The sequence below is a fragment of the Dryobates pubescens genome, chromosome 1 (assembly GCF_014839835.1).
Source record: "Dryobates pubescens isolate bDryPub1 chromosome 1, bDryPub1.pri, whole genome shotgun sequence".
Taxonomy (NCBI): domain Eukaryota; kingdom Metazoa; phylum Chordata; class Aves; order Piciformes; family Picidae; genus Dryobates; species Dryobates pubescens.
Window position 1 is genome coordinate 41,325,930 of NC_071612.1, and position 16,562 is coordinate 41,342,491.

Below are 16,562 nucleotides of genomic sequence, written 5' to 3' on the forward strand. Positions count from 1 at the left end.
CCAGTAAGATCAGCTCTGTGAGGGGAATGACTGAGGACCTTATCCAGCAGCATGCCAGCCAGGATCCCTGGCGGACAGCTCTGTGCATTTAAGTATCACAGATCCATCAAGCTCAGATGCATTTGAGTGTTTTCCTAGTTTTCAGTCTACTGAATGGCATATTCTTGCAATAGTAATGCCACAGACCAGCTCAGGAGGCTGTTAATCATAGCAAGTTTATGGGTAGCTCATTTAAGAGTAAGGCACCCTTAGAAAGAACCAAGCTTTGAAAAACAACCAACCAACCCGCCCACCCCAAAACCAAAACACCCCAAGAAGAGATAATGGGCAAAAGAAGCTGGCTAGCATTTGGTCTGCCCATTTAAGCTGAATTCTGCCTTTCCTGATATGTGACAAACAGTATCCAGGCTGACAAAGGAAAAACAATATAGGAAAGAAAAAAATAACAAATTATGCAGGCACATGGAAGAGTAGGGACTTCTTGTTCCAACAGCAGTCCTTCTGAAGTAATTTTCTTGATAAGGTAAACAAATGGGTTTGCCCAGAAAGCCATATGGATGTACATTAAAAAATAAATGTTTAGAACACAACATCACAGGAATACAAGGGGCTGATTTTGACAAAAAGGCTCCAGTTTGTTTGTTGTCACTGCAGGGTGACTGGCTGCAGCTGATAGAGGACACAACCCTTTCATCCTGCTGCTCCTTCCCCTTTATTTGCTTGAGCACCAGTGCTCCTTCAGCTGGTTTACATCCCCAGGCAGTTCACCCTGTGGCTCAGTGCATGCCTGCCTGGGCAGCAGTGCTGTCACAAGGCAGGACAGAGGGACGCAATGGCTGAGGAAATCCAGGCTCTTTCAAAGCCAGCCCCTACTGAGACCTGCCCCAAATGACTGCAAAACTGCAATCCAGGCTCTCCATAGAATCATAGAATGGTTTGGGTTGAAAAGGACTTTAAAGAGCATCTATTTCCAACCCCCCTTCCATAGGCAAGGATACCTTCTGCTAAGATCAGACTACTCACAGCCCTGTCCAACCTGGCCTTGAACACCTCCAAGGAGGGGGCATCCACAACCTCCCTGGGCACCCTGTTCCAATTAGAATTTTAAAAGCTGCAGCTTGACAAATGCCAGATTGCACCAAGCTCTAGAAAAAACACATTTTTAGTACTGAGCTTCTAAGAAAGAAAAATGCTGCAACATTTCTGCTGTGTCTTTGGTACTCTCATCTATCTGTTGAGGCTGCAAGGCATTCTCTGCTTCTGTTACACCCCATTCACACATCTGCAGGTTTATGCAGCATCAAATAAAGCCCCTAGAAAGCTGCATTTTAGCATAACCCTCGAAACTGGATGAGAGTAATCATGTCAAGTAGGGAAGCTGCACCCTGTGGCTTCAGCTGGGAGGACAGGGAAACTCCCCTTCCTCCCCACACTTCCAACTCTTGAGTATTTGCTGGGGAATATCCACCTTATTAATCAGTGCTACAAAACAGAGATTAAGTGTGCCATCTGCATGCAACAACACCTACAGTCACACTCAGTGTAGGCTGAAACAATACTTGACTTCCAAACCCTGTGAAAATAAACATTTCCAACTTTTCAGTAGTAAGCAACGTAACTGAAACTGCTCACATGTATTACTTCTATTTTTAAAGCTTTTTCTTCTTCTTCTTCTTTTTTTTTAGGGTTTCACCATAACAGAAGTGTGCTTTTCTAAAAGTCCAGCTTTACTTTCAAGTGCTGTCATGAGCTTGAAAATTTTCTGCACACCGTAAGATGATTCTGCTCTGAGTTCAACTGAGTTATATGGTTACCAATAAATGGAGTTAAATCGAGCTTCAAAGCCTATAAAACCAGCCCCTGTACATTATAGCTCAATTTTGTATTATAGCTGTCCACTAGGATGAGTTCAAACATTTTTATCTCATTAGCCCAACAGCATTTCCTTCTGTTAATTCTACACGCATTCACCTGCGAGCCACTAAGGCAAAACGCTGATTTTGCACAGAGCGTTTTATCGACGATGGAAAAGTTTATGCATTCTTTGCCAGCAAACCTTGAGAAGACACTGTACAAGTAAACTGAGGATCAAACAGAAGTATATATACTGTCAGGCATCCTCCCACTTTCAAGGGAGTGCTTTGGTCATCAGACATGTTTTGCAAGGAGGCCCCACTAGGCGCAGTCAGACCAGTGCCAGGAATTCGGTGAACCTGGGGTCACGCTGTCAGGGCTCCAGAGAAATGCAGCGATTAAAGCATCTGAGCAGAATTCAGTCAGGGAATTAAATGACTGCCATTACAATACGAGGGCATCTGCCTTTCTGCACATCTGTTTTGCTGCATTTCTGTTCTCATAAAGAATGCAAAAATAAATTCTTACCTAGTTCTCCTCGAAGGTTAACTAGTTCTTGAGATAACTCTTTCTGCTGTTTCAGTGCTTCCTCCCTCTGCAGAGGGAAAAACAAACACACACACACACAAACAAAATGAAACATTTGGTTACTAGAGATCTGAGCAGGGCCCTTCCAAAAATTGACTTACAGGGGTTCTGTGGAAAATGACAGAGGAGCAAGAAGCCAAGATATGAATCATTTAGGATAACAGTTCTGTTGTTACAAAATACACAGATGTTCTCTGTTGTTAAGGAAGTTATACTTTAAAACAAAGAACAGCTTTTTCCAGGATAACACTGCAATTAAAATCCTACTTTGCAGCAATTAATTATATATTTTATGATGGGTGTAGCAACATAAGCCTCCAGAACAAATCAACCAATAGCTGTGAAGGGCACAAAAGTACAGTAAATATACGAAGAACACATGCATTAAATATTTATCTTAAGCTTACTCAAACACGAAAACAAAACCTGCTAAATGCTCAGTCTTTCACTGAGGAAAGGCACAGCTCTACTCAAAGTTGAATACAACCCACTCCCCACTGCTCACAGCTCTTACTTTAGATATGATGTCTCTCATACTGAGACGAATCACCACAAATCTGTTCTCACCACAAGCAGAAGCACCCATCTCCCTGCTCTGCCTAAGAGCTGCACCTCAGCCAGGTGAGGGTGCCTGGCCAGGCTCCTCTGCCCCCAGATCTGCCCCGCTGGGAGAAGCCCAGCCACGGCCACAGCACAGAGCTGCTCCACGGCTCGGCACCTCACACCCATAGCCGTGGCAGAGGAATGACAAGGTCCAGGCTTCCCACTGCCAGGGCACTTCCACCTTGCTGATGGCCAAGCTCCCATGCAGCTCCCGGCCACCGGAGAAGCACTGCAAAACAAATACTCATTACCCTTGCTGCAGCACACTGAGAATAGAGGCACAGTTTGCTGCTAGAGCAGCCCATCTTCCAGCTCCAGCAGCCCCCCACTCGGCCCCCCCGGCACTCATAGGCGACGTGCAGGTGGCAGAACCACCGGCCAGGATGATTTGGCCATGGCCAAGCAGCAGTGCTGAGCACTGGACCTTGCTGAAGGCTGGACCTTGCCTCTGCAGGTTATCCCACTTCCGCGCCGATCGCTCCAACAGCGGCAGATACTGCAGCTTCTGCAATTGGCACAGGCAGCCAGCGAGCACTTAAAGCCACAGCCCTTCTTTTATGAAAGGCGAGCCCCAGACATGCGACTGATCGATCTCTGCTCGCTCCAACAGCAGCCAGGGTGGCAAAGGGACCGCTGCCCTTCCCTGCAGATAATGGAGCTTATTTTTAGCTGTTTCGAGCTTGCAGTACGCTGCTTGCACGCTGCATTTGTGGATGCAAAAATAAGCCACGGGAGGCCTGAGCTGAATGGGAGAGACAGAACAGCCTTGCCGCTGTCCCTGCCCAGGCTTGTGTTCACAGCCCATGCGCACGCGAAGAGCCTGAAACTCACTTTGCATGCCTTCCCTTCAGCGAGGGCACACTAGGAAACTCACAAATAATTCACTGGCCCAAAAATCACTTAGGCCTTTTCATTAGCCGCTGCACAACTAACCACACAGTCAGGGCCACACCTGCAGCCAGTTTCCCTCAGGGGAAACCTCACCGTTACAGCAGGTTTCCCATTTGTCCCCCTGGCCACTCTCACTGCAGGTCCCCCAGTTATGAGCATCCCGTCCTAGAGGTGGGAATACCCACTGCCTGCCTGCAGAACAAACAAAGCACTAAAATACACCATTCTTAAGAAAAAGTCAGGGAATGAGCAACCAGAAACCAGTCATGTACTGAGGTGTGACACAAGACTAATCGAAATGAGTGATTATTATACTATGCACTCTCATCTGCTGTTATAGGAAATTATTCTTCAGCTGAAGAAAACCCCAACAAACCTGGTTAGATAAAAGGGCCAGCCCTTTACTGGAAATATTTGTATTTTTTACCTTGTATGGGAAAGATCCCCCTTTAATCACTGCAGTTTAAGCAGTCTTAAGAGTTATTTGGACACTGACACACTGGCAGGGGTACTAAGTAGCTGTGTTGCAGCTTTACATTGAACACTTAGAAGCTTTTTACAGTGACAGTGGCTAAGATTGAAAACCACGCCTTGCCCTCCATGGTAAACTCTCAGGAGAGCAGAGCTCGGTTATTGAAAGGACTTGCCCTGCTCTTCCCCATTTCCCCGCTCAGGAAGGAGAGATGAGTCATCTCACCCCTGTGAAACATCAGATCCTGCTACGGACACAGCATCTGATGGTGAAAATGTGAATGCTGCAGTGAGGTATTTAAGCTGCACCTTGGCACACTGGGACACAAGCAGGTAGTGGATCTGCAAGCGAATATAATAGCAAAGCACTTTCATTTTCATGCTGTGAGGCCCTGATGGAATTTTCCCAAAGCACTTAAAGTAACCTTGTCCATTACTAAATTAGTGTACAAACACTCCAAAATTCAGAGATTTATTTTAGTTTTAATGCCCCTCCTCCTTCCTCTGCAAAATCTTTCTTTGTTCCAATTCTCATGAAATCACCCTTCAATCTGTTTTTTTCCACCCTGCTCTGTCAGTGAAACACCTCACATTCGTCTTCCTCACCATAGTGGCTGGACCACCCTTTGAAAACACTAATGGGTATGGTTACTGTTTCCAAAAGGGATGAGATCAGAATATACTAAGGGCTGACAGAGGCTGAGACTAAAAACCCAAAATAAAACAATGCCATCCTACTGATTTTTTTTTTTATTTGTTTTTAATGTTTCTTGCTTTCAGCTTCTCTTCAGCCCTTTTGTTTTTCACTGGTGCTGTTTAACCTTGTGCCTCAACCTCCAGCTTATCTATTCCTAGTTTCACAAATCAAGACATCCAGACAGACAGACTTGTATCATCACTGCCTGCTAAAGAATATATTCAGAAAAAGCTAGCCAAAGAGACTCCCAGCCTAAAATAAGTTGGTCATATGGTCAACCAGCCCCATGAACTAGTCTGACTAGCAGCTAATTTCACATCCTTTATCTAAGAGAGTTGAACCTCCAGGTTTGGGAGTCTTCAAACAAAACACTGAGGTTGCCAAGATGTGAAATCTAAGTGTAGTGAAATACCAAAACCCACCTGAATAATCGAGTAAGGGTCATCTTCAGTATTCAAAAGACAGGCATGCAAATGCTTTGGAATGGAATATCATGAAACTTCCTAGCTAATGTTTTACAAGATTCTAGCTGAAACATAATCAATACCAGAAACTGAAAGAGCAGATCCAAGTGGAAGCATATAGGATTGAGCAATTTTGGCATTATTCATTTATCCAGATAAATCTGGCAATAAGGATCACCCTTACTTAGTTGTCAGAGCCTCAGAGACGGTCTGCATACTCATTTAAAGCTGTTTCTGGCACAATTTATGAGTTTATGCCAAGATAATGTAGGGTGACTAGATACTTATTTTTATCTCAGAAGACCCTATCATAGATGCACAAGAAATCCAGATGAGATTTAGCCAAAACATTCTCACTACCATAAACATGGAAGCTGTAAGAGGAAGGAAGAACAGAGTTTGGGGATAGCTTTGCCACAGGAAACATGAAGGTGGTGCAATTCTGCTATTGTATGCTACGAAACCCCCCTCTCAGCTAAAGGAGGAGACTTAGAAATTTCTAGTTCTGTGAAAGATGAAGCAGTTAAAAATCCTTCATGTTTTAAAATGTTGACAAGTGAGTTCAGGAGGGATTCATAACAGGGACACCTGGGAAGGTGAGGTATGCTCCACTAGAACTGCATGGAAAAAAGAAGAGGTGCAAGATAGGGGGCTGGAGAACATGACAGTTTTGAGATGACAAAAATGAACAAGTCAAGAATAGAAAAAATGACAAAATTTGTCATTGGTGTTTGTGTAACTGGAAGCTACGGTGCTCCCTCACACACTTAAGAGTATTTTTACTGGCAACCAGCTACTTTTGCAACAGCCTGAGATCCAAACAGACCAGCCCAGGGTCATCCTAGATACAAATTAGAGTGAGAGCACACACAAACTGTTTCCATGGCTCTGCTTGAAAAAGCAGGAACCTCTACAGAAGTCTACATCCTAGAACTGAACAAAGGTACTTACACCAACCATGCAACCAACCAACCTTCCTGGCTATGTATCTATACCAAATGTTCACACGAGAAAGGCGCCAGATACCTCCACGGCTCAGGTTATGGGCAGTTCTCAAGCTGGAATGGGTGGGTATTCTTCAAGCTCCTTTGCATGCAGTTTTGTGGCTAACTGGCAACTCTATTTCCTTGAGAGAACACACAACTAACTGGACATCTCAAGTTTCCCAGCCCAATCCTGCTACCAGCAGGCAAAGTAGGCCTGCTTTGGGAGCTCCATGCTCTGCCTGCACATTAAGGCGTCAAAGAGCCATAAATAGGCTGTGCCTGACCAAAAAGCCCTATTCACACTTCACAAGACTTTCCTCCATATTAAGGGCTACAAGCCCTTCAACAGCTACTCTATGTAAAAAGGCAAACCATGGCAAAAAAACCCAACCTATTTCAAGTACACCTGTCCAAATAATCTAACACCAGCCATCTGGCAGCTATTATCCACCCATCACAGTTCACATTTTAAACAACCACACTCCTAGAAACAAAGCATGTACACTTTTGGAGTTGTAGTCAAGAAAGAAGAATTCACAAGAACCAATACTGAAAAGTTTGTATTTGAATACCTAATATGGGGGGTTGTGTGTAATTTTAAGCAGCTATGTCACACCAATATCTATGTGATAAGCTACTTATCAAAGTTGCCTAGTCTATCCCAATCAATTTATCACCTCCGCCAGGAGCTCTGTGGTATTTCAAACTTATAAGCAAGCTTCTGCCATTTAACAAAATGCTCTCAACACCTTTTTTTTTAAATCCTCACAATGTTTCCAGATCTTCCTCACAATTGTACTCATGTAAAGCCTTGTATCTTCTACACATGAACAGGTTCAGAACAAACACCGCACACTGCTGCAACTGGGAACTGCAAAGTGCTAGAAAGCTGCAAAGAAACACACTCAACCCACTCTGAGGTCCTGAAATATCTTGGGGAATCAGGTCATAACTTTTCCCATGTGCCCATAATGCAACCTTTCCCTCTTCAGGCTGGTATACAATATGGTCCCTGCCCAGAGAAGATGCACAAAGGCCCAGATGATGCTGGTATCAAGCACTCCACAGCATGCAGGCATGCAGCAACTGTACCTGTCTCAGGCAGAACTGGCAGGTGGAAACAGCCCTTAGATCAACCTTCAGCAGTACACATCATAAACAAGTCATTTCAAGAGTCAAAATTTATGGAAGGAGAACATTAAGTGTCAAATAATATCAAAACCCAAAACTACACTGCTCTTAAAAAGCATTTTATTAGACCAGATTAAAATTTGTTCAGAGCACATAAAGGAAGCACTTATATGCATTCTGCTGCCACACACAAGGTCAAATGAATTTTACTCTGGGAAACGAAAGCCTGGTTTTTGAAAGTCATTTGCTCAAACCACAGGCACTTACTTCTAAAAGTTAAATTCAGAGAGAAACACTGAGCATATTAAAAAGTAATACTAAATTATGGTTACTTACAAGCAGTTCTGAGTGCTTAGACTTTACAGGAGATGATTTGTATGGAAGACCAGAGTAGCATTTAACTATCAAAACTGTTGAAGTTTCAGCTAACACTTCTTAATTCATGATGCATCTTTCTCATCTGAGCAGATATTCTTCTTATGGACAAAGTGTTAGATATTGGAGTCTACTACATCCTTGTGCCACACCAGTCATGAGAAGGTGAGCATTATCATTTTCTGTACTACAGAAACTGAGTCATGTCTCTGCATAAACTCCAGTCACTCACATGTCATCAGCTATAGCCAGAAGGTAATTATGAAGTGGTAACAAAAGGGCCATTCACATCCACTTTGCAGTATGACATTTGCTTGGAATATTTTTGTCCTTATACAATATTTCTACCAGCTCCAGTTTCTTCTTCAGTGGGAAAACTCAATCCTCTAAATAAATCTTCTAATTAGAAGACAACAATCTTAGAAGTTTATTTTAAAAATAAAGCCCCACACCACACAACAAAGTCAATAAACTTCACAATAAACATCAGGCCCCTAGCCTGCTTAAAAAAACCCCAACTAAACAAAAACCAAACCCCCAAAACCTTTAAAATGACATTTCATTTGCATCACTCAGAGGTAAAAGCAAGCTAAAGAAATGAGCCAAGAAGTTCTTCACAATGAGAGTGGTAAAATACCGGAACAGGTCGCCCAGGGATGTGGTTGAAGCCCTGTCCCTGAAGACATTCAAGATCAGACTTGATGTGGCCTTGAGCAGCCTGACCTAGTTGGAGGTGTCCCTGCTCACAGCAAGGACAAGATGACTTTTAAGGGTCCCTTCCAACTCAATGCAACCTGTGAAACTTGCATGGCAAACAGGCTCTAGTCCCCATGCTCCATGTACATTTTTTGAATGGAGGAACAAGCTATTCCTGCAGTAAAGTAAAAATGCCATTAACCATCTCATTACATGAAAAATAAAAACATCTACAGCAAAATTGCTACTTCCAAATTACTACTGGCAGGTGTTAGTGGATGCATTGTCTTCTTACCAAATAAATCAAGCAATCAGTTTTTACCTTGACTTAGTACTTCAAAACAAAATTCAATTAAGTCTGACTCCAACACTCAGAGGAGATTAGCTGACGGAGATTCACTGTAATTTGTAATATTTTACTTCTCATATGCTAAGTACATTCATGGAAAATCAGATTGTTATTCCCTGATGTTTAGTGTGAAACATTAAAGCACAGAACCAGCCAAACAGGATTCCTGTGAGTCAATATTTAACAAGGATCTTACACTTGCCGGCTCTTTATGATCTTACAAGCTTTAGATGGAATCTTTGTTTTCCCATTTTGAAGTGATGTCCGTCTTCATGCAACAACTTCACAAAGTTAGGCCCTGGTGCAGTAACAGGGGCTATTTAACTTCACATCTCTATTACAACCTGCCTTCTACTGCACAGGGGTTTTGAACTCTAATATACATTTTCCCTGCCACACAGAATGGCTCCTTTCTTCCTTGTAAAAACTCTGATCTCAAAAGACTTACTCTGAGCAAATTTCTCAGCACTTAAAGTGTTGTTTTGTTTTGGTTTTTTCCCCCCTCTTAATCATATCTGAATACGAGGCAAAGTCTCCATGACTTACCATGCAGCTTTAACAAGCTACACTGTTACAGCTTAGGTTCTCACATCTATAAAAATCGCAATTATCTTTATAAGCTGCTTTGAAATGTCAGGATACAAGATCCTATGCTGAAGCACAATATTAAAGCATTTGTTTCACACAATTTTGTTAAGGCTGTTTAGAATTTCATCTGCAAAGGCAGTACAAACCAACATGGAAACGAGAAGCAAAGATACCCCTTTCTTTCTTCCACCAACCCCTCCTTGCGTATCTATGTAATAGAAACATCAAGCTTGCTACTGTCATCAATGCTGCATCTTCTTGAAAAAGCTAAATTAGAGGAATTAATGAGCTGCAGGACAAGACTCCCAACTGTCTCCAGACACAACTCATTCGAAATACTCAGATGCACCCAATAAACTGCTTAAGTGAGGTGTCTTCAAAAAGGCTATTTCCACCACAGCCTAGTTTCACAGTAATTAATGGATTAAAATTTTTTTTGGATGTTAGACCTCACAAACCTCCAGCCTGTTGCCAAAAATAGTCTCGTGCACCAGCAGCCGTGTGCTGCAGGGACCTTGAGAATGATTGGAAACTTGCCTTCCAACAGCCACCTATCATATACCAGCTGCCAGAGTCTACACTGGCCTTAGAGGAGGAAGCTACTATGTTTTCTCAAACACTCCACTGAACAGAAAATATGTGAGTTCCTCAAACAAGATGTTACCTTGTCACTTCTGTTTGAAGTTTTTTTTTCTTTGTTTTTTTTAATCCAAAGAAACAAAAAATTACCTAAATTAAATCTTCCTATTCTCTCTTACAAAATGTTATGTCCACACTTTGGAAAGCCAGATTCAAAGGGCAGAAACACACTTTGGATGAAAATCCTAATGAGAGTTAGTCCAACCTGACATTAGGTTCTAGAAACTCTAAACTATAAATTTGGTTCAGACAGCTGCTCTAAATGCTAGGCCCACCAATAAATTTTGGATTTATAGGCCAAAAGATGACTTTTCAAAGGTTCTTCCTTCTACTATAAATGGGGTTGGGTTTAGAGATGCAAGGTGTACTGCTGCTCCTTAAACTGGCTATGTATTTTTCCCTTCATAAAATAGAATTAACCAGGCTAGAAAAGACCTTCGAGATCGAGTCCAACCTATCACCCAACACCATCTAATGAATTAAACCATAGCACCAAGCGCCCCATCCAGTCTCTTCCTAAACACCTCTGGTGATGGTGACTCCACCACCTCCCTATGCAGCCCATTCCAATGGCCAATCACTCTTTCTGTGAAGAACTTCTTCCTAACATCCAGCTGAAAACTCCCCAGGCACAGCTTGAGACTGTGTCCTCTTGTTCTGTTGGTGGTTGCCTGGAAGAAGAGACCAACCCCCACCTAGCTACAACCTCCCTTCAGGTAGTTGTAGAGAGCAATAAGGTCTTCCCTGAGCCTCCTCTTCTTCAGGCTAAGCAACTCCAAACGTTTTCTGCTGAACTTCCATAGAGGTCAGGACCCTTTTTTCTGATACGTGTGTCTACACATACCAAGATGGAAAAAAATTAATAAAATCATTAAGACTGCTCTTGCAGTCATCCTCATTTAAGGACATGCCAGTTCAAGTAGCTCATTCACTAATGGTTAATTCCTGCTTCCACCTAGAAATACTGAAGCCTGTTTAGGTCCCACAATTTCTAGCGCATTATTTAGGTTGCTTCCTGTGTCACATCCACAATTAGTGGTACTCCCACACATTACTGTCAGGGCTCTAAAGCCTCTTAAGTGGCATTTCCTTCTACGAAGAGGAAAGATGTCACCACACACACTCCCAGGTGGAGCATGAACTGTAAATACCAGCCTTCCCATAACCATACCAAAAGAAATACAGTAGTGAAATTTAGTTTCTCTTCATCTCTGTAGCACCCTGTGGCACAGATACAAATTTGAAGCTCCTTTCTACAGTGCAATCTGTTGAGAGCTCTCAAAACACTTAATTAGATTTACTAAGCTAGAAGAACAGAAATGGGTGTTTACAATAATTAAACATTTTACCATCTAAATTTTTTTTTTAATTTTTTTTTTTACACAGCCTGAGTCATTCTGAATGTGGCAATTTATGCACTAAAACTAGAGGAATCAACACACTGAACAGTCACAAAGCTTTGAGACACACTAACAATGCATTTCCTTTTCACTCACAAGCAAAATCTCCTTTAGAAAGTCAAAACCAGATTTTAAAACAAGCTAGTACTGTGCTACTTAAAACAGCCTCCACCCCTAAACTAAAGAGTTTATATACAGCAGTGAGTTAGAGGTTCAAACTCTTCAACTACAATGATCATCCAGCCTTGCAGGGAAGGCAGCTCTGAGGCAGGGGACAGGGCTGAGCAAGCCCCAGGAGGTGAGTAAAGTTTTACGCACAAGTCACCACAGACTCAGTTTCATTAGCTGATGATGTACCTTTGCAGGACATCATGAAAACAAGTAAGAGTTTGGGATTCTCCTTCCCAAGGCAGCATGTGGCTGCAAGGAATAGCTGCAGACCTCTTGGGCACATGTTCCCACTGCAGCACCGGTGGTTCTTCACTCCCACTCTTTACCAGTGAAACACTGCACAGAGGCATAGCCTTAACACTTTGGGTATGGACAGACCTATAAAACTAGACCCATAACATTTTTCTTAATTTGTGACTCGGTGCCTAAATTAGCTTCTCAAGGCCAGGCAAGCACCAGCCCGTGCAGACATGAGGGTAAAGGGAAGAGAGGGCAGGGCTGCAGGAGTGGCAGCCACAGCCTGACTTACTGCAGGCACGCTAAACCACGTCTTCAAAAAGCCTCTGCAAACACATCTGTTGCTCAAAGGACAAGAAATAAATTCAAAATTAAAATGTAAAATGAATACCAGAGGAAGTTAAAAGATCAACTCAAATGCAGGGGTGCAGATTTCAGAGCTTAATGCAATGAAAGGTTAATGGGAGATGGCTTTCCTTGGCACTTCATGCACTTATTGTAAATGGCTAATTTCAATGTTTCCTCTGTACTTTGCTTTTCCTTTCTCATTAAAACTGAAAAAAAACAGGAAAATAGTTATGAAGTCATGGGAATTACCAGAGGATCAGGGGGAGTGCAGTAGTCTAGAAAGAATAAGCTTGTTTTTGAGACTAGCCCACAGTTTGACACGCGTTTCTGACACTGCCAGTGCATATGCAGCTCTTTAACAACATAAAAACTTGGTGCATCGTGGTGTTCTCTCCAGCCACACCATTCCCTGTGTCAAGCATTCTGGATGCCAAGAGTATTTCCATCTGTTATTAACCCAGTGCACCAGGAGCTCCTGAGAGGTAGAAATCAGTTGTTTGAATTTTTAAGTTCAGAAGAGTCTTTGTAAAGGTAGTTAGGTATATAAATTCCCTGGATAAACCCTGACAGCTTGAGCATGAAGGTATTGTCAGAGCCAGCTGTTAATACTGACAGCTCAAGATAATAGCTGCAACAAACAGGTTTGAACTCAGGCAGAGTTTTGTGAGAGATTCCAGCTGGGCTGGAAACAGCACAGCAGCATTGCTCAATCTCATTTAACCCTTCAACAGCAGCCTCTCAACTTCGCCTCAGATGGGCTGGCTGCATTTTTGACAGAAGTCGTTGCCAGCAAGTCCTGTTTCCATTCAGAGCTATCCTATTCCAAATGAGCTCATAAGGAGCAACTTCAAACTTTTGTGCAGAAATAGAAAAAAAACCCCAAACCAAACAAAACCCAAACCAAACAAAATTCCTCCATAACTGGAAAGCAAACCCAAACAAACCCAGCTTTGCAGGGAAAATGGGAGAGGTTGGGGCAGGTTTTGCCAAGAGGCTCAGGCTGAACTGCCCAGCCTTGAAGCGACGTAATAGCTCACTCCAGCTCTTTTCTCCAGCCAGGCATGCTGTCTTCAACCCTGTCTCACCCTTTCATGGTTTCTGACCACTCATTGGATGGTCCATGTCACTCATTTGGCATAGAAATAATCTTTCTTTAGCTGGGTTAGCTTTCCAGTAGTTACAAGTGAAATCAGCCTTCTGCAGGGACACATCAGCAGCAGGGGATTCCAGACCAGACTTTCTTCTGATTACAAGAAGCTGCTTCAATCAGCTTACACTGCATTGTGTCACTTCACACTTGCTCTACTGAGAGATGGAAGCACAGCTTTTTTCTTTGTGTAATCAGCTAAGCATGTTTTTTTGTGATTTTTTTTTGTTTGTTTGTTTAGGTTTGGTGGGATTTTGGTGTTTGTTTGGGTTTTGGTTTAATGGTTTTAGTTTTAAACCAAAAAATCTGAAGCTATCTCCAATTGGTTCTGCAGTAGTTAAGGTATAAACTCATTGTCTTATGAGTTAAATCCCAACCAAGTTTATCCCTGGGCTTACCCAAAGAGTTTGAAAACTACACTTAAGGGTTACCCACAGAGATACTTCAGAAAAAAAGAAGATTAAATTAGGTATACCATACTCCACACCTCACCATAAAGGGGAAAAAACCCCAAACAACAAAACCAACTACCACCAAAACAAAAAAATGGGCAAGACTAAAAGAAACTACAAAACTCTTCACAGTGATCCCTAAAAACCAGAAACCATCCAGGAAATTTCCCAAGCTAATAATCAGATTCTAAGCATTCCTTATATCTCCATGGCAGAGGAGTCCTTCTCACCCCTGTGATAAGTACACAAGAGTAAGACAGAGACTCTTCAGCAAACGCTATCGTACCCTGGGAAAGGAGAAAACAACCTCAATACCAAGTTTTAAAGCTCAATTTCATGTGCTCAGGCTTAACTCTCCAGGATTACTAATTTTATACAATCTGATATAAATAAAATGTCTGTTTTCTTCCTATCTGCAAAAGAATAGATGGACAGTAAGAAGGAACATAATTATTAGTTTTCTCCAAGCAGTTCTTTCTTCCCTCCATCTTCAGCATCACTTCCCACCCCTCCCCATTTTGTCTGTACTTTTTTGTTGTTGGTGGGTTTGTGTTTTTTTTTTTTAAATAAACATTCCTGCTATCCTATAAGAACCCAAAACAACCAAGAAAACCCACCCCAACCAACACCACCACAAAACAAAAAGACAACCAACAACAGGAAAAAAAAACAACACACAACAACACCCCCCCACCAAAAAAACCCCAACAAAAATAGTAATTAAAAAAAAAAAAATCATGCTTAGACTAAGTGGTGTGTAAAATAGCCTGGAAGAAGTAAATGTGACATTTTAATGAGAAGACAACTATGACACTGATTAATCATTCCTGAATTTCAGAAAGTGGCAATATGAAATATGAGAGGAGAATCGAGGCAGAGACATCTAATTATCCAAGTTACCAAAACCCAAGGTGCTTATTACACAGTAATTAGAAGACTGCACAGAAGTTTAGCAGTGAGAATTTCACACATAAATTTCACCATTTCGTATTAGCTGACAGGCATCCAAAAATCCTGTATCAAATTGCTTTGAAGATCTTAAACTTGTTCCTTAGCAAATGAAGGTGTTCCAACCAAGAGTTTAAAAGAAAAGAAAAAACTCAACAAGCAAAGCAACCCCACAAAATTAGCTCAGAGCCACTGCTTTTACTGAGTTGAATCAGAATTGGACTTAAATGCAGTACTTTCAGATTAAATGAGAGCAAGCAGATATCACACAAGAGGAGAATGTTGTGTTTCTGGCAGCATACTAAGACAACTCAGCACTTTTTTGTATACCAGATTATAAAAATCACCAGATACTTTAAAAGCTGAAATAAAATTGATATCAATCTTGGCACATTAGTGACAAATGCAAGAAAAAACTGCTATTAAAGCTTGCATCAACTCTTGCAATAAAAATCCATAAGTTACAAATTCCTTAACTGTTGATTTGCCTTCTCTCAGAAGTTTTCAAAGCAGACCACAGCTATCCAGTGTGATCTCAAACTGATTTAGTCATTATTTAGGTGTTTAAGACCAGTCAGGATAAGGCTCTGGCCAGCCTGATCTAGTGTGGGGTGTCCCTGCCCATGGCAGGGGGGTTGGAACTAGATGATCCTTGTGGTCCCTTCCAACCCTGACTGATACTATGATTATGTATGTCAAATACACTAGACCGAACTAACATTAGATCACCTCATTAGATCATATTACTTCCACTCATAATTTCAGTTACATAGTTACATTTCTACATTTTTTTTAATCAAATGCTGATAATTTTAAGACCCCACAAATAATGCAGGATTCAATAAACACCTCCAGTATAACTTACATTCTATTCTGAATAGTTAAAAATCCTATCTATCTCTTCTATCCAATGTCAGATAAAGCAAGGTCATGTAGATTAACTGTTAAAACCACTCCTTCCTACAAGGGCAGAACTTGAAACACCTACTTGCAAAGGTACTCAACCCTGAAGGACTCTGACCACAATTTTTTTAAAACTAAAAATGATGTGAAGCTGCAAAAAGGCCATAAAACCTAATATGTTGTTGTGTTGGGTTTTTTCCCTTCCTGTCCAGCAGCTGCCAGGAGCAGGTTTACTGCTGCCTCCACAGGAAAACAGATGTTACGTATATTTTCAGAAGCCCTTGTTGAGAAGGGGTAGAAAACTTAAAGCCACAAGTGATTAGCTGGAGAAGTGGGCCCAGGTAAACCTTATGAGGTTCAAGACCAAGTGCTGGGTCTTGCACCTGGGCTGGAGCAATCCTCATTATCAGTACAGACTGGGGGATGAGGTGGTAGAAAGCAGCCCTGCAGAAAAGGACTTGGGAGTTCTGGTGGATGCGATTGACATGAGCTGACAGTGACAGAGCCCTTTGCTCTGGTGAGACCTCACCTGGAGTACTGTGTCCAGGTCTGGAGCCTTCAAACCCATGGAATGTTTAAAGAGGTTGCTAGGGCATGTAGGAGGAAAATTAGGGAGGCAAAAGC

At 42.0% G+C, this 16,562-nt stretch overlaps 1 protein-coding gene across 4 annotated transcripts in view; it reads right to left on the bottom strand.

Moving 5' to 3' along the window:
• Positions 1-16,562, bottom strand: part of MTUS1 (microtubule associated scaffold protein 1) — a 97,094-nt gene that overhangs the window by 16,136 nt on the left and 64,396 nt on the right. For 3 of the 4 annotated variants that reach the window (XM_009904853.2, XM_054164518.1, XM_009904855.2), the window contains one exon: positions 2,383-2,449. In XM_009904853.2, the coding sequence (XP_009903155.2) occupies positions 2,383-2,449 (67 nt within the window). Of the gene's footprint in view, positions 1-2,382; positions 2,450-3,296; positions 3,710-16,562 lie in introns of those variants that run through there. The other variant, XM_054164507.1, reaches the window with a different exon arrangement.